General features: G+C 39.2%; 2 protein-coding genes across 2 annotated transcripts; one reads left to right on the top strand and one right to left on the bottom strand.

The window, feature by feature from the left end:
* Positions 1-494: 494 nt before the first annotated feature.
* cryba1l2 (crystallin, beta A1, like 2) lies at positions 495-5331 on the top strand. The gene is made up of 5 exons (XM_053334829.1): positions 495-569; positions 671-789; positions 3904-4045; positions 4318-4460; positions 5184-5331. Exons 1-5 carry the CDS (start codon positions 495-497, stop codon positions 5329-5331), a joined length of 627 nt encoding a protein of 208 aa, XP_053190804.1.
* An 820-nt stretch (positions 5332-6151) lies between these two features.
* Positions 6152-15607, bottom strand: unc93b1 (unc-93 homolog B1, TLR signaling regulator). The gene is made up of 13 exons (XM_053334768.1): positions 15588-15607; positions 15293-15409; positions 15013-15154; positions 14664-14817; positions 14396-14557; positions 12286-12415; positions 12072-12165; positions 10986-11110; positions 10590-10772; positions 10135-10408; positions 9879-10000; positions 9640-9762; positions 6152-8273 (listed from the first exon to the last, which is right to left on the bottom strand). The coding sequence occupies exons 2-13, from the start codon at positions 15404-15406 to the stop codon at positions 8001-8003; spliced, it is 1896 nt and encodes a 631-aa protein (XP_053190743.1). The 5' UTR covers positions 15407-15409; positions 15588-15607; the 3' UTR covers positions 6152-8000.
* Between the last annotated feature and the right edge of the window lie 794 nt (positions 15608-16401).

Here is a 16401-nt window from a genome sequence, read left to right as displayed (position 1 = left end):
CACACTCGACAAATTCTCCTCGTTCAGAGTCATTGGTATGTTGGGGCAATACGCGCGCACGCGCGGGCACGAGGGCCCCGCGTGGACGCCGGTATAAAACAGAAGCGCCAGGTTCACACAAAAGTCTCCTAAAGAGGATTTGACGTGTGAGGAGCGCGAGGAGAGCATCCAGGTAAGCAGAGCGGGAAACTAATGATAAACTTTCCCACGCGCTGGATTTACAGGATCACTGTTTGTACCTCAAACTTGTTACTTTATAGTTGATTTTTTTTTGTAAATTCAATGTCAAATGTCCTGATTCATATGGAAGGAAATATTTTTATTTTATTTTATTTTTATTTAATTGTTTGCAATTTTTTTCCTCACAACAAATATAAACTATTACTTTCACTTAACATTTAAAAATAACTATTTGTATCTATTAACCAATACTATTTACATTTAATGATTTTTCATCCCTTTTCTGATCCATGTCTCTCTGTTTTTCTCTAGACATGAATAGAGTCACCAGAACCCACATGTCCTCACCCATGTACTTCCCTAGCATGGGTACAGCCCCTTTCTTTAAGGTGAATTCACACACGTACACACTTACACACATATTCATCAATATGTATATAGCACACACATCCTTCACACCTTCTATTTGCTTCTTCCTGTGTGCATGTAGGTGACTGTGTTCGACAGGGAGCATTTCCAGGGCAAGTGTGTGGAGTTCACCTCTGAGTGCTGCAACATCCACGAGTGTGGCCTGGACAACATCCGCTCCATCCGAGTGGAGAGTGGAGCGTGAGTCACACAGCCTGTACGCCTGCAAGTCTCTGTGGAAAGCTGGCTGACTGTGTGTGTGTGTGTGTGTGTGTGTGTGTGTGTGTGTGTGTGTGTGTGTGTGCTTGTGTATGGGTGTTTATGTAAGTGTGTGTTTACATAAGTGTGTCTCTGTGAGACGGAGAGAGAGAGATCATAATAGAGGAAGTAGTGTCCAAGCTGTCACCTCAGAGGTCACCCCATCCTACACGTGGGGGAGGCGGGGGGGGCACCCAGGATAAACACGACTGCTGCTCTTTCAGACACAGAGAAAGAGTCTTTTTAACCAGACTGAAAGCCATTTACACTGGTGGACTCTCACTTTTGTGCCGGCTATTCAAATCTGGAATGTGTCTCTTACCTGTGGTCAGCAGATTCTATTCACAATTTGAGGCCACACGAGGGTTTTTTGTGCCTTTAGTAAAACTGTATGACACTTCTTTGTCTCAAAGTGGATACACAAAGGATTTTACTATTTATAACACTTTTCATAGAGAAACTATACTATCTATACTGTTACTATTATATTTCTATTTTCCAGTTTTTGTACTCACAACTCTTATTTTTATTTCAGTCATATTTTCAGCACCAAAAGTGAGAGTTGCATGATGTAAAAGATCAGCATGACCTCTAGAGAATGCCAGCTGGTTTACTGTTTTAATCTAAGGCCTTGACATCTAGTATAAATCCATCACCATAACTGCTGATCATGGCATCACCAAGTTGTCATCGACCTCTAATTTCACATGTTCTGCAACAATGAGTCTATTCTATATGTTTATGTTGCTATTGTTTCAGTTTTAATTTCAACACCTGATAACATACTGTGAAAATAATATATGAGTACATCCAGAAATGGAAATATGTAAGTATGTGTAAGATCCTTCTGTGCATGTACTTTCAGTTAGGGCTAGTGGAGGATGTTGTTTCAGTGTTAGAGAGTCCACTTCAACACCACTCAACATGGTTTTGGGGATGATGGAAGTTCACTCACAGATAGGAAAAGAGTAGAAGCTGATAGAAAGAGAGTGAGTCAGCATTGTTGAGCTGTGAGGGAGGTTAATTGAATGAAAAAAACACTCAAACGGGAGGTGGAGAGGGAAGGATGAGGGTGATGGAGATGAAGTGGGCCAGAAAGTATCAAATTAATGAAGATGTGTCTTAACTTTGATTCATAAGTCATAAAAATTAGGGGGACAGGAGCAAAAACCTATAATAGGATCCTACAACACAGTTTTGTATTAAAAAACACTAAAAATAACTTAAAAGCTAAGCTGTGGTGCTCAGTTGCTGACTACAGTTACTCATAAAGGCTATAAAATAAGTAAATCTGATACAATTAGTCAAGTCATTAAATAATTGGGCTACAAAATACAAAAATAACTATTCAAATGTGAGGATCTGCTGCTTTTTGCTGCACTGAGTATTTTCACTAGTTTTTTTAACATTTCATAGCCACAACAATGAATTGAGGCCATGATCAGTAGATTATTTGGTAATTAAATAATTGCTAGATGCACCCCTAAAAATAACTTAGATATAAATAACTGCAGCTATGTCTACCCAAATTGCCCCCCACCCTGTCACTGAATCAGCCAATAACAGGCCTCCAAAAGCTTACACGTCAATGCTGCATCACCCATTCATCACATTTTAATGCACAACTTGTGATGATGAATCCCTCTGAGAATATTCACTGTGTCTCTCTCACACACACACACGCACATATGCTCTTCACGATAAGTTAGAATTGATAATGTTAATGTTAAAATGTATGAGATGTATAAGCTGAACAAGGACAGATGCTTAATTTTAAATGTGACTGTGCTTAAATGAGGTCTTTCATTATTACTGCTTTTCCAGAGCAGATAATACAGAGTTTAATTTTAACATAAAATATTTAACTTTAAAAGAGGCAGGACACAAGTTTTAGATTCCATCAGTTTTGGAAGATAGTGTCCAACTAAATTTGAAATGAATTATTTTTTCAGAATGGCCAAAGGCTGATAATTATTGTAGTTTTTCATCATTTTGATTGGATTCTCACTCAATTCAACACAGTATTAGGCTGAGGATCTCCAAGCATCTTCTCTCTCTCTAGGTAAGCGTGTCTCTGCATGCGTAACACAGCCATCTGTCGGAGTTTCCTCACACAGTTACAAAACCTTTCGAGCTCATTCAAATAATTCAGCAGCAGTGGATCAGTCTCAACACTTACGCACAGCGTTTATTCTTAATTCAGAGTGAGAGTAAGCGCAAACTCACGTCACCCTCAGTATTTTGACGCATTTAAGACCAAAACTTTACTTTGAGCAGCCCAGGTCTTAGTCATGTTCTGCAATGCTTGCCAATTGATTCTCCAGCACCTGCTGACTTCAGCAGCCGAGTGCAGATTTAGCTCTAACTCTTCAGTGAGAGATTCACTCAGAATCTCGCAGACAGTGCAGCAGTATACATAATTTATGGACTAAAGATTCAAATATAGTTGCTGAGCTCCAAAAGCTGTTTTTGCAGAATCAAAGTCAACACACTAAAATGGTCAAATACAAATTAGTCTGCAGCTATTTTGATGATTGGAAGTTTTCGTAACTCTTAAAGCAAAATTCCAGACTTTTCTTTGTCGTACAGTTTATCATACTTTAAATATCCATTTTTTCTTCTCTGTGCAACCTGACAAGAACTTGTCACTTTTGTCTCATTAGAACTTAGAAACTTCTTTTTTTATTAATGTAATTTTGTAAATTCAGCTAAGGATTTTCCTGAATCTTGAAAAATAATACAATCCTTCAGCATATAAAACTCTGTTGGAAAATGGCAGATATTGAATTTAGAGATGAAACCTTTTCCACAATTAACTTTTTTTTAAATCAGTCAGGACTCTTAACAACTTCATGCACATGCTCACCATCCTTCTCTTTAGGTGCAGTGTTGCCTCTGACCACTAGAGGGATCTGCAGGCCTTTCCCCTCTCTCTTATCTCCTCTCATCCTGTTTAATGTTACCTGTCACCTGTCAGTTTTATCTCCAGTCTGAGTTGGTTAAACTCTTTGTACCCCTGTTACTCACTCATTTGACCCTTTCCACCTCTCTGTCCAGTTGGGTTGGTTTCGAGCACCATGACTTCCAGGGCCAGCAGTTCATCCTGGAGAGAGGCGAGTACCCCAACTGGGAGTCCTACAGCGGCTCCCTGTCCTACCACACAGAGCGCTTCATGTCCTTCCGCCCCATCTACTGCGCTGTGAGTACCTGAAAGGGAGGGGAGGGCTACAATGAAAGAGGGAGGTGGGAGTGAAAGAGCAGGAGATGATAGTGAGTGACTGAATGACTGAGTGACAGAGTGACAGAGGAGTGAGCCACACAGCGAGTGACTGAGGCAGCCCAAAAATAGAAAGACAACTCAGTGTCGAACGTCTGCTCTCGCTGTACATCTGTCTGACAGCTCCAATGGTAACACACATACTGACTCGCTGTTCTTTTCCATCTCTCCCTCTCCATCCGCCCCCTTCACAGTCTCACCAAAGCAGCCGTATGATGATCTTCGAGAGGGAGAACTTCATGGGCCGCTGCACCGAGCTGTGCGACGACTACCCCTCCCTGCAGGCCATGGGATGGTTCAAGCCTGAGGTGGAGTCCATGCATGTGCAGTGTGGAGCGTAAGTCCGTACTTCTCCCAACACCTTCTACCTCAAGTTGATTGGAACCTTTTATCAGGAAGACATCTTTGTGGATTTTATGGAGATAAAAAAAGAGGCATAAAATCAAGACAGGAGCAGAAAAAACCTATAAGACATATCACTGCAGCTTTCTAATAAGGCATCCTTTATAAAAGATGCAGATGTTTAAACTCATGAGCTTATTCATGGTTTATAAATAATTTACTAATGCTTTATAGATAAGTTAAAAGATTAACTTTGGGGTTGCCCCATGCCTTGTTATCATGTCTGCAGTTAACATAAAAGTTAATTAGTTCTCTTTTTCTAATAAGATCCAAATCTCCAGTTATAAATATTCATAAGTTTTAAATGGATTTTTTCTCAGATGCTTTCACAGGGTAACAGCCTATCAGAGAGCCATGTTTTCCTTACAAGAGCTGAGAGTTACATAGCTGCTGGCATGACTGGAGGCGGCTTATAATATACAGATTTCAAATCACCATGACATAAATGGTATCTATGGAAACTTCAGAAACTATTGAGACTATAATAGCCCACTACTAACTGATTAAGCAATTGTGGTTCTGATGGGGTTAAATAGAATACAACATACAGCATTTGTTCTTTAAACACATGTTTAAAATGTGTTCACATGAAGAAACTTATGAGACTGTATCTCTCTTACCCTCTTCTTACCCTCCTCTGTCGCCTGTGTTTGTACAGCTTTGTGTGCTACGAGTACCCCGGCTACAGAGGCCAGCAGTACATCATGGAGTGTGAGAGACACAGCGGAGACTACCAGCACTGGAAGAACTGGGGCTCCCACTGCCAGACTCCAAAGATCCAGTCCATCAGGCGCATCAGGCACTAAGAGGGAAGAGATCTGCACCGGCGGCAGCAACGGTGCCCGGGCTCAGACCATCACCTGGGTGCTGTGCTTCAGGAGCCTGAATATGAGCCCAAAGCCTGAATTTCAGGTTTGATTCTGAGCTTAGGGCTTCATTCGTCAGGACCACAAAGTGACGACAAAGTAAAACATCAGTCCTATAAGAAGCTACCTCTTTATCTCAGCTCATATTCATATTTCTGTTCATACTCAGAAGTATTTTGTTTTGCTATAAGTGAAATAAAGTTTCAATTCAGAACATAAGAAGTTGTTACTGTGATTCCTGTGTGAATTAAAGTATGAAGAGAGAATGTCTGGCAGCACACAAACTATAAAATGAAGCATTGTTAAATTACTCAGAAATTACACAGAAAAATGATTTAAACACCAATAAACATATTTTCAATAGGAGTATTTCAACACACCAGTAATTTAACACTCAAAAGAAGTAACAGTAATTATGTACATAATATTTCTAATATTTTCTGCTTATATTTTTTTAGAGCAGTACATTTTTGAACTATCTCTTTTTCTTTCTCTGCCATTATTGTTATATCATAAAGTAGTCTACATTTATAAATGTGCTGGAATGTAATTGTACTGTATCACAATATGAGCAATGAGAAATTAACTTAATCATGCTATTCTTTGATTTTCCTCAAGTTTCCATGGCGATATTTGTTAGGTTGTCACTAGTTATGAAAGTCGCTGAAGTCAGTGGCTTCAGCGACTTTCACACCACCCACCCATTAAGAAGCAGCAGCAATAGACTTCAACACATTTTTTTTTCAAATTTGCAGCTGTATTCAAGAGAGGAGTACAAAATATATTCCAGGAAACAGCAACAGTTTCACACAAAGTCAGTAACATTATATTACATAAATTCATAACTTCATAGGAATGAAAGAGCCATTGAGTAGCTTTTGGTGTCAGTACACTGAGAACTAATTTATAACTCTGTTTGTGATATTGGCAGCTGGTTTAAATAACATTTCTGACAGTGATTACATTCCCAACAGAGTCAATTAAAGATGTTTGAGTATATACCCACAAAAACACATGAAATAGTTCACCATTACTATGAAGGCATTACAGCTTGTAGTCATGATTATTGATTACTTTTCTCATGACACATGAATCTTACCAACACACAAAAAAAATTGTTCAAATTGTTGAGTAAAACAAAATGTAGGTGTAATGACTTCATAAAATGGACATAGTAAAACCTTTGTGCCACATTGGTTTGTATATGCAACCAGACCAGTTATAAACATTTAAAAGAATATCGATATGACTCAAATAAAGCTGTTGTTGCGTCATGAAAAAATAGTACCTCTTAATGACATGTAGGACATTTCAATTTCACTTTCTCAGATTTACACAAAAAATTACAATACTTTCTAGGCTTATTAACAGCATGTGGACACCCTGATCCATTAATAGTTTCCGACATAATCTGAATGTGTTGGATCAATTGCAATGAAATGTTGTACACACATTCATGGTCCCCAGATAATGCTGTATGAGGCAATGAACCCCTGACTATCCTCTAGTCAGCGTCACCTGTACCATCTGTGTCTAATGCTAATTAGCTAATGTTAGCATGCTAACACACCAAAATATGATAGTGAATATGGTAGACGCTGTACCTGCCAAGCATCCCCATGGTAACATTGTGTGTAATTGTAATTTACAAGTAAAAACAAGTAGCCTCAAGGAGCTGTTAGCTTGGCTGCAGACTCTTTATCTTGTTTATTGCTGAATTTAAATTAAGCATTAATAGTCACTTGAGGCCAATGTTAACTAAAATGTGTACCTTACTGGCTATGGTCGTACATTACTGACCCTGGCACCTGTTTCAAATTGAACCAAACTAAATACATTCATACAGTCATATTCATATTTCGCTTCTGCAAAAAGCACGTTTAACCCAGCCCAGGAGATACATCAGTGCAACAGACACGTGTCTGAACTTCTGATAATGTCATGAGTAGGTTTCCTTAAATAAATGTGCATACGTTAAGGGGTTGAAGGTAAACAAAGACAGAAAAGAACAAATATAACTCAGGCTGTTTATGCTGTTCACATCCAGCAAGGCTCTCTGAAAGTGACTCCATCATAACACACTTCACCCCGCGGGATAAACAGAGAAAATCAATTCCTCATTTCTTTTTTAGTTGCTTTCAGTTCTGTCTTTGCAGGTAGGTGCATATTTTTTTTTAAAGTTTTTTTTCTACTTGATGAAGTATAAAAAGTAGCTACAATAATTATCAGCACTTTTGGTAAATATGTGCCACAAACTGTGCAGCAGAAGAAAAAAACTAAAGTTGTATCTGAGTTTCAGTCTTGTATTATCCAGTGTGTGCTATCCTTCATGATGCCTGTTATTTTACAGAAATATAGCATTTCTAGTTGCTTTACCTTTACCTTGTTTTCTGGATCACTGTTGTGAAGTTGCACAGTGAATAATTAAAGCTCATGCCAGAAAAATGTGTGTTCTGTTTAGTGTAGTATATAAGAATTTTATGAAGGATAAATCTCAGTAAAAAAATATGAATAGTTTCATGAATATTAGCTTCCAGCATTTCTCCCATTCTCCTGTGTCGTTGTCATCTGTCCATCATTTCTTCCTTTTTCTCCTCTTTTTTCCTCTCTCACCATCCCTCCCGCTCTTCCCTTTCATAGGCATCCTCCCATCTGTGGTGGTGACCCTCGGCCCCTCTCCTCCTGGCGCCGGGTGAGTCAAATCCCTGGGCTCCTCCGTCCTGGCCCCCTTCCTCTCTGTCCTCTGCTCCGATCTCCTCCGCCACATGCTCGTCGTCGTCCTTCCTCTCCTCCTCCTCCTCCTCCTCAGTCTCGTCCTCTTCACTTTTCTCAGAGTCTGACTCATCTGAGTTGTCCTCTTCCAGGTAGCGGTAGCCTTTGACCTGCGGACACAAATTTTTATGTTCTATTGATAACTGGGGAGAGGAAGTGAGTCACAGTGAGTCGAAATGTGTTTGCAATTAATAAGATTGAATTCACTCCTACACAGTTGAAGGATTTCTTCCATAGCAAGTTGGTTCAGTGCAAGACAAATTAATGTTTCCAAGAGTTTAAATCTCACCACACACTCAATCTCAATAGCTTATTTATTATTTCTGAGATAAACAGAATTTCTTGGAGTGACGCATTTACATGCTGGATGCAAAAAGCATTGTTGGCTCCAGAAAAAATTGATTTCTGGTGTGAAGTTAGATTTGATCTTCTGCAATGTTGTGATGGTTTAAATCAGTTGCTGATCTGACCGCTTTAGCTTCAGTAGAGGCTTTGGACAGTTTTACTTGAGATGCCAAGTAATGAACACACCAAGCGTAAATAGAGAAGGGATTGATTAAAGAAAGGCAGTTACAGTAAGTAGCCGACTGCATTCACACTCAAATCTATAAATAAGCTGTGAGTTGATCTCAGAAGTTACACTTTAATCATAAACATTTCTGATTGGATAGCAGGAGGTAGCTAAAAGTATGTAACATGAAACCTCAAATGTAGTTGTGCTTTTCGTCACCAGTCTGAACTTTGAAGTTAGAGTACGTGGTATAAAAGTTTGCAGGTAACCCTAGCAACGGCACTTCTGCTATTTTACCAAACCACGGGTAAAAATGACAAACAGAGTTGACCTCAGCTTCTGTTTTTGCTTCCACTAAGCAGCCATGATGTGAGTGTGATACTACATTCTCATGTGTAATATCACACATAAAAGAAAAATAATGAACTCAATTCCATCTTCTTATATATTCTTGAATTAATATTTAATATTGAAGTGTAATTTATCCATTGCTTCTCAGCCCACACGGACCCAGAAAGACACTACATTACATACAGAGGAGTACTGCTTATTTAATATAACTATGCCATACACACTACAGTAAATATAATCTGACTTTGAACTTTACCCACAATTTTTATATCCAACAGTGCATGAGATCATAGGTGACTGCATATTCATTCCAGTGAGAGCTATATTAAATAAAAGATTTGATTTGAAATTAGCAAAGAAATGCTTAATGCTGAAATTGCAAAAATGATGAAACAAATGAGCAATTAAAAAACTGCCACTGGTTGTTTTTGTTCACATCACACGAACGGCAATATTGCCGAAAATGACAGTTGATTTTATTCAACTCGTTCTGCAGTAACATGAGAGCCATTTTACCATAGCTGCCCTCACTGGAAACTAAACTCCTTGTTGGAATTTGTTAAATAACTTGGCCTGTGAAGGGCTGTTATTCGTGGCACACTGTGACTGGTTACCTTGTGCCTTGGCCGAGGGATCCGAGGCCGTCTGGGAATCACATTCCTAGCGAGGCGACGCTCCATCACCCAATAGCAGTAGCTTGCCAGCAGTAACGTGGCCAATAGGATAGAGATTTTGGCCTGAGAGGGAGAGGACAAAAAATACAAGATGTAAGGGACAAAAAATAGGCACAAACACACACTAAACATTCACTCTACACACACACACAAACACACAAACACACACAGTCACATACCCTCATAGGCAGGTAGGACCAGAGGTAGACTATGAAGATGGCAAGGGCCTGCCACCAGTGATAGATGGTGTAGACAAAGTCCAGACGTTCCTTTTCTTCAGCATACAGCATACTGAGCAGGGCTGACACACACACACACACACACACACACACACACACACACACACACAGAGAGGTGTTTATGCCGAAACATGTCATATATTTACAAAATTAATGCACAGTACACGCAGACATCGTGACTGCAGCTGCTACTCACTGCTGACGCCCGTCTTGTTCAGGGCAGTGCCGAGTCCCCACAGCACACTAATCACCAGCAAAGGGCCGAGATATTTTGGATTATTTGGGGGCAGATCCAACGTCATGAGAGTCACTAGCAGCACAAAGTGCACAGCGGCGCCCCCCATCAGACACACCCAGCGCGGGAGGCGTAGGAGGCACAAGGAGAGGGAAGAGAAGACAGAGCAGGAGAGGCCGTAGACGACAATGAGGAGCCACAGGTTTTTTAGGCCCAATACACATACACCATAGGACTGTGGAGAGAGGGAAAGAAAGACATATTTTCTGTCCTTATTACTAAAGTCTGCCTGCACCATTATACCTCCAGCTTGCTTTTCAAACTAAATTCATCACATATATTGGGTTTTTATTTAAGACACAAACTATCTCCTAAACTGATAACACATTGCAACTAAAAGCTACTCTACTCCATACCAGGGAGAATCCAGTGATGGCAAACAACACTTCAAATCCACTGTAGATGAAGAAGGGGAGGAGAAGTTGCAGCCGGTAGTCTCTCAGGTGTTTGAAAGGCAGCTGGAAGATGTTTCCCCAGCCTATGCTGCGGAGGTCAATCTCTTCTGTTGGACGATAGGCAGCCCCACACAGCAAGAGGAACTGTGTGAAGTAGTAGACAGTTTTATTTCCCTTGAATTATTAAATTGAGTAGGGACGATGTATATATGTCCTTTTCTTTACATAAAAAATAGATACACAGTGGGATGTACAAGCAGCTTATTAGAAAAAAAAACAACGCCTAAACAACCAGCTAAAATCACTGACTTCTAAGGAGAATGTGTGTTTTAGTGTGTCAGGGAGTTGAGATCTTACGATGAGCATGGCGAGCAAGGCAAAGCCCATGAGGACGCTTTCCACCTGGATGAGCAGCATGGAGCGCGGCAGCTTGGTCAACACGGTGGTGTTGAAGCCAGGGATTAAGCCACTGATTGAGGCACCTGGCAGAGGAAGAGGAGGGTACAGCCATCAGAAAACAAGGTGATGGAAAGAAGGGCAGGGTCTTAATCAAGTCATATCTAATGCGTTAACACATGAGGCTTTATCTCTACTATTTAGGACATGAAGAATGGACAGAATGATTAAAATCTACATTGAAAAGCTGAAAGGGAACTAACAGCGGTAACAGCTTTGAAAGAAAACCAGGATATGTGTGTTTTTGTATATGAACGCAGTACTGTATTGTGAAAATGTGTTAACCTCTCTACTGTTCGATTTCCTCCTATTGTTGTTCATAAGCATTCTTGGGATCCCAAGTTATTCATACCACAAAAAAACGTGTCAGCTTTAGCAGAAGTATTGCTCTTCACTAGTTTCACACTGTAGAAGCTTTGGGAGGCAACTTTGGTTTCTTTATTATTGGACAAATGGCATAAGCACATGTACTTCCACTTCATGCCTATTTGTGAAACTGTGAGTCTTAAAAAACAGAGAGGTCATGAGGTATACAAGTTTTTGTTTTTGACATGAAACTTGAAACCAATTAATGATTTAAAGCTGCAATAATGTATGTGGCCACTTGGGTGCAGCATTAAGTCTTAAAGTGTATGTGGTAGCAAACTGTTTATTAAGTTCAATATTTTCTCCCTTTAGCTTTATTTTGGTCTCTACTAAGAAAAAATATCTCACTATTAAGATGCTAAATGTTCCACTGTAAGCACCAGCTGGTTGATTACTTTGTCTGTCTGCCATTTATAGTTTGGCAGGTAGCTACACTGTATTTATTAAAGCTTTTCTACTGAAACTGCTGCCTCCTGCAAATATAAACAAGGTATATAGGTAGGAATTTCAAAAGATCCTGAGCGATAAGATGTTGAAAGACTCACTACGAGCAGCCTCATTTCACACAGTGTTTTGATTCTTTCAGTCTTTTTTTGGGGGTGACGTGATGTGTGTCTTTACCGCAGTGTTTGACTTTGCAGAGAATGTGTTTGTTCTCATGCAGGTAGCCGTTGAGGACGAGACGCATGGGGAACTCGGCAAAGACCAAACTGAGCTGAAGTGGAAGAGAAAAAGGGGATTATGATTTGTTTTCTTAAGTTCAACACAGTCCTCTATTTGTTTAGCATAAAAAAGTGTCAGTGAACGATCAACGTCCACGCTGGCTAGGACTCACATGGAAAATGATGTTGAAGACCGACTGGAAGACGATGATGTATTTGTGGCAAGCTCCTTTAGGTAGCTTCTTCTGCTCCTGCACATGCTCTTCTTTGTAGTTGACATACTCGTAGTACTGCTGAGCCATCCTGCACGTCGTGTTTGTGTGGTGTGACGAGAGAAAAACACAGAAAACAAAGATACACTTTACTAAAAATAGAGTTATTTTGACCCATCTGGCATGTAATTGTATATTTAAAGTTCACAGAATCACATAACCGACCACTACCTCTGTGCATGAGGTGTACACAATTATCCAACCAGCCAGAAAGGGCAAAAAACACCATCAAACCAAAAACTAATTTCACACACTGAAAGCTAAGCTTTGCTCTGAGTGTTGAATAATCGAGGTGTAACAATTGCCGTTAAATCATGGTTTGATTAGATTTGAAAGTATGGATTCTGCTTAGAGATGTGCCTTTAATTGACTATTTTCTGTTTCTTTCTGCACTCAACTTTATAAAAGCGCTTCTTGAGATGTTGGAATGATAAAATTGTTTCTCTGCAGCATGAATCACAAAAGAACCAAACAAAAATTACAAGTGGTGACAAAAAGATCTCAGCTTGGCACCGTTTGATTCGTCACATCAGGAGCTTTGTATCGACTGAATCAATATAAGGTATTGTCACATTTCTGTTAACAGACTCTCTTGGAGCAGCTAATGATTCTTTCTTTGGGTCTCGTCATAATTATTTGACACAGCAGGTTAACAAACGCTGACTGTATACAAGTGTATTTTGTGCTTTATCAGAGGAGAGGAATACATCACAGATTGAAGTGGATATTCATATTTAACTGTTTTTAACAAACAAAAAATAAAAGCAACAATGACCAGTAGCTCCTTAACTCATGTTATCTTTTTTATCTGATTTTATCTTATTACAGATACATCAGTGTCAGCCCATAAGCGAAAAGAAATTACAATAAAGATATGCTAAAGAGATCATTTAGATTTAATTTTGTCACAATTCAAGGTTGGAACATCGGCCATTCAAAGTAAACAACAGCTTCGGGCCCCGGAACTCCAGGGACCACAAAAGCTCCAGTAGTACTGAGTATTTACAGGTTGATCCCACTTCATCATGTAATCATACAACCCTGTTTTGAAGAGGGTAAATGTGTCAAAATCAAGTTTTAAGACCTGATTTGTTTCAATTTTCTCCATACATGTTGCATATTCCTTTACTTTAAGTTTGAAACTCTTCACTGATTTAGAGTAAATGTGAATAGGAGTAAAATAAGAGTAAAAACTTGATTGTTCTCTGTGCAATAACTCTGCTTAATTTGCACATATAATTGATCATTTTACAGATTGTTTTGTTATATTATTTTGTTCTGTATATTGTATGTACAGGAAACATTTTCGTACTATTTGTTTTTGTGTTGGGTGTTTTTTAAGTTTCCCATCTGGGATAATAAAATGACTGAACTGTTCATTTGTATTTAAATCATATTACTGCACAGTGGGAGAGGAACAGAGATTTATTGTTTTATTATATTGTCTATTAGAAGAGAAACTCTGCTGGGGTGCCCTTCCGGCTGTTCAGGCACTGACCATAAAATCTGATTAAAATCCAACAAGTTGTTCCCTGGGTCACTATCATCTCTCTCCTGGAATCGTCCAATACAGGCATAACATGTCTCACAAGAAATAATAATGTCACCAGTTTTTTTTTTTTTTGTAACTCTCTGCTCTCCCAAAACTCCAGTAGATCATATGACCAAAGAAGGCAGTTATTTGGATTTGTTGAATCCTGTGGTGCGATGCTTATGTCTTACTCTTTGTTTAAAGATTTAATGCTTATCCTTACATATCACCTTTGAATCAATAAAGATAGATGGTTATGTTTAGGTTAAAGATAGTTAACTGTAGGCATATGGTGATCTTACATATATATGGTCAGGTTTAGTTTAAGGGAGAAACAGTTAAATTCATGATGGTAAAGTTTAGGTATAATGTTGGTCTGTTGAAGATAAGCGTAACATCACGCTCAAAGTGCTGTGATGTAAGCTTGATCTCTTATAAAGCATCGTCTCCAACCCCATCCCTGCATTTCTTGTTTCTTACCTGGTGATGTAACTTCCTAAGGAGGCCCACAGCGGCACAATGGCCACACCAATCGCAACGGCTGACGGAACCAAGGTGTAGTAACGCTCCCAGTAATTGGTTGAGACAAATAGTGCGTAGATTCCTGAAGCCAGGAACATCATCCACTTAGTACCTAGAAACCTGAAAGCAAAATAGAAAAGTATACACACCAGGCAGAGCAAGGACAGATAAATATAAAGAAGAGAAGGGTTTTATTATTAGTGTTTGTGTGTCTGTGTGAGTCTACCTGATGAGTACCGGGGTGTACAGCAGGCTTATAATGGGCGTGACGTTGATGCCCATCATCATCTTGCGGTCGATGTCCTCCAGGCCAAGGTTGCTGTACTTCACCTCTCGGTACGTCACATCATAATGAAGGATCATCTGCATCTGTAGTAGGCCTGTAGCACACACACACACACACACACACACACACACACACACACACACACACACACACACACACACACACACACACACACACGTGCATAACTTGTGTATAAAAATAATAACATATCAGAGCCTCTGCAACTCTGTCAATGTGTGTGTTTCAATGATTTTGCTCTCTTCAAACACACACATACAGTCCTACTCACCCATATACACACTATACACGATCATGGCTCCAATACTGGCTGCAAGAACATTCTTGATGACCCCCAGCCTCTTCCTCCTGTAGTACTTCCTCTCCTCCTCCTCCTCATTGTACTCGGCCTGTGGCCCCAGAAACTCCTCCATCTCAAGAAAAAAAGAGAAAACTGTTTGATAAGAGCAAAGGTAGTGGAATTTAATCATACCCATGGACGAGGGTGTTATCTATCACCCAAAACCTGAGAATCACAGAGACTAGCGTTTTGAGGGTAGCAGGGAGCTCACCTGGCCCTGCATGTTATCATCTTGCCCCACATCCAGCAGTTCATTCACATTTCCATGAGGCGCTAAAGGCTGATCACGTTCTCCGAGCAGCTTTTCTCCATCTGTTGCCTCCATCTGCTGACCAAAAGGAGCAGTACACTCTATTAACATATGGTTAACTGCAGCTTCTGCAACAATCTAAACCAATCGGAGTCCTGTAATATCTTCCTTCCTTTATTACTCCTACAATGTAACTGTAAGTGTCACATGTCTGTGCATGACGTTGAACAAAAAGGGTTTAAATAATTAACACTACCTTTAGATGTTTTTAAAAGCTTTCACAAAAACACACACACACACACACACACAAAAGAATCATGAAAAAATTCAGGATAAAATAAGACTGGAAAATCTGTATAATTACCTCTTTAAGTTATGAACTTTAACTTTATGAGACAAAGCAAACAACATGTGCACAAAGGTTCCAAAATACGTCATCTCCCCTGATCCTCCTGGGTTTTTTTCACTTTCTGTGTTCATCATGTAATTTAAAGTAAAACTGACATTTTAAATTGTTGAATTGTACTTTTTAAGAAAAAGATTTGTACCTTTTTCTCTTTTAGTGTTATGGGAGCCACGTGTTCTCTTTTAATCTTGATTTCACATCCTTCTTTTTTAGAGCCTCAAACACACTTTACTGACATCATTTCTGTAAGTTTATCTTTTAGCAATTTGAACTGTTTTATGGGCTGAAAAACACTTTTATTTGAAAAATAAACTCATATACTCGACCATAAATTAGGTTGTTTAACAATATGATCATTTATCACATTCAGATAAAAGCTCACAGTCCATGAAATCTAGTTAATATGGTTAATGAAATTGAATTATTTATAGCCTTTTTCCTTCATTAGAACTGTTACCCATATTAAAAACATGTATTTATTAGTTTATAAAAAGGGAATCAGTCTACTGTTAAACGTGTTCTGTTAAATGTTAGCAGTTAATACATCATTATTTTCTGCCAGTATGCCTCTGTTGACTCTATAAATCGTTTGCCAATATCAATCAATATCTACATTAACATTATAAACAAATGGTTATTAAACATTAAATATTTCCATACAAAA

The sequence above is a fragment of the Scomber japonicus genome, chromosome 2 (assembly GCF_027409825.1).
Source record: "Scomber japonicus isolate fScoJap1 chromosome 2, fScoJap1.pri, whole genome shotgun sequence".
NCBI lineage: Eukaryota > Metazoa > Chordata > Actinopteri > Scombriformes > Scombridae > Scomber > Scomber japonicus.
This window is presented reverse-complemented; position numbering and strand designations above follow the sequence as displayed.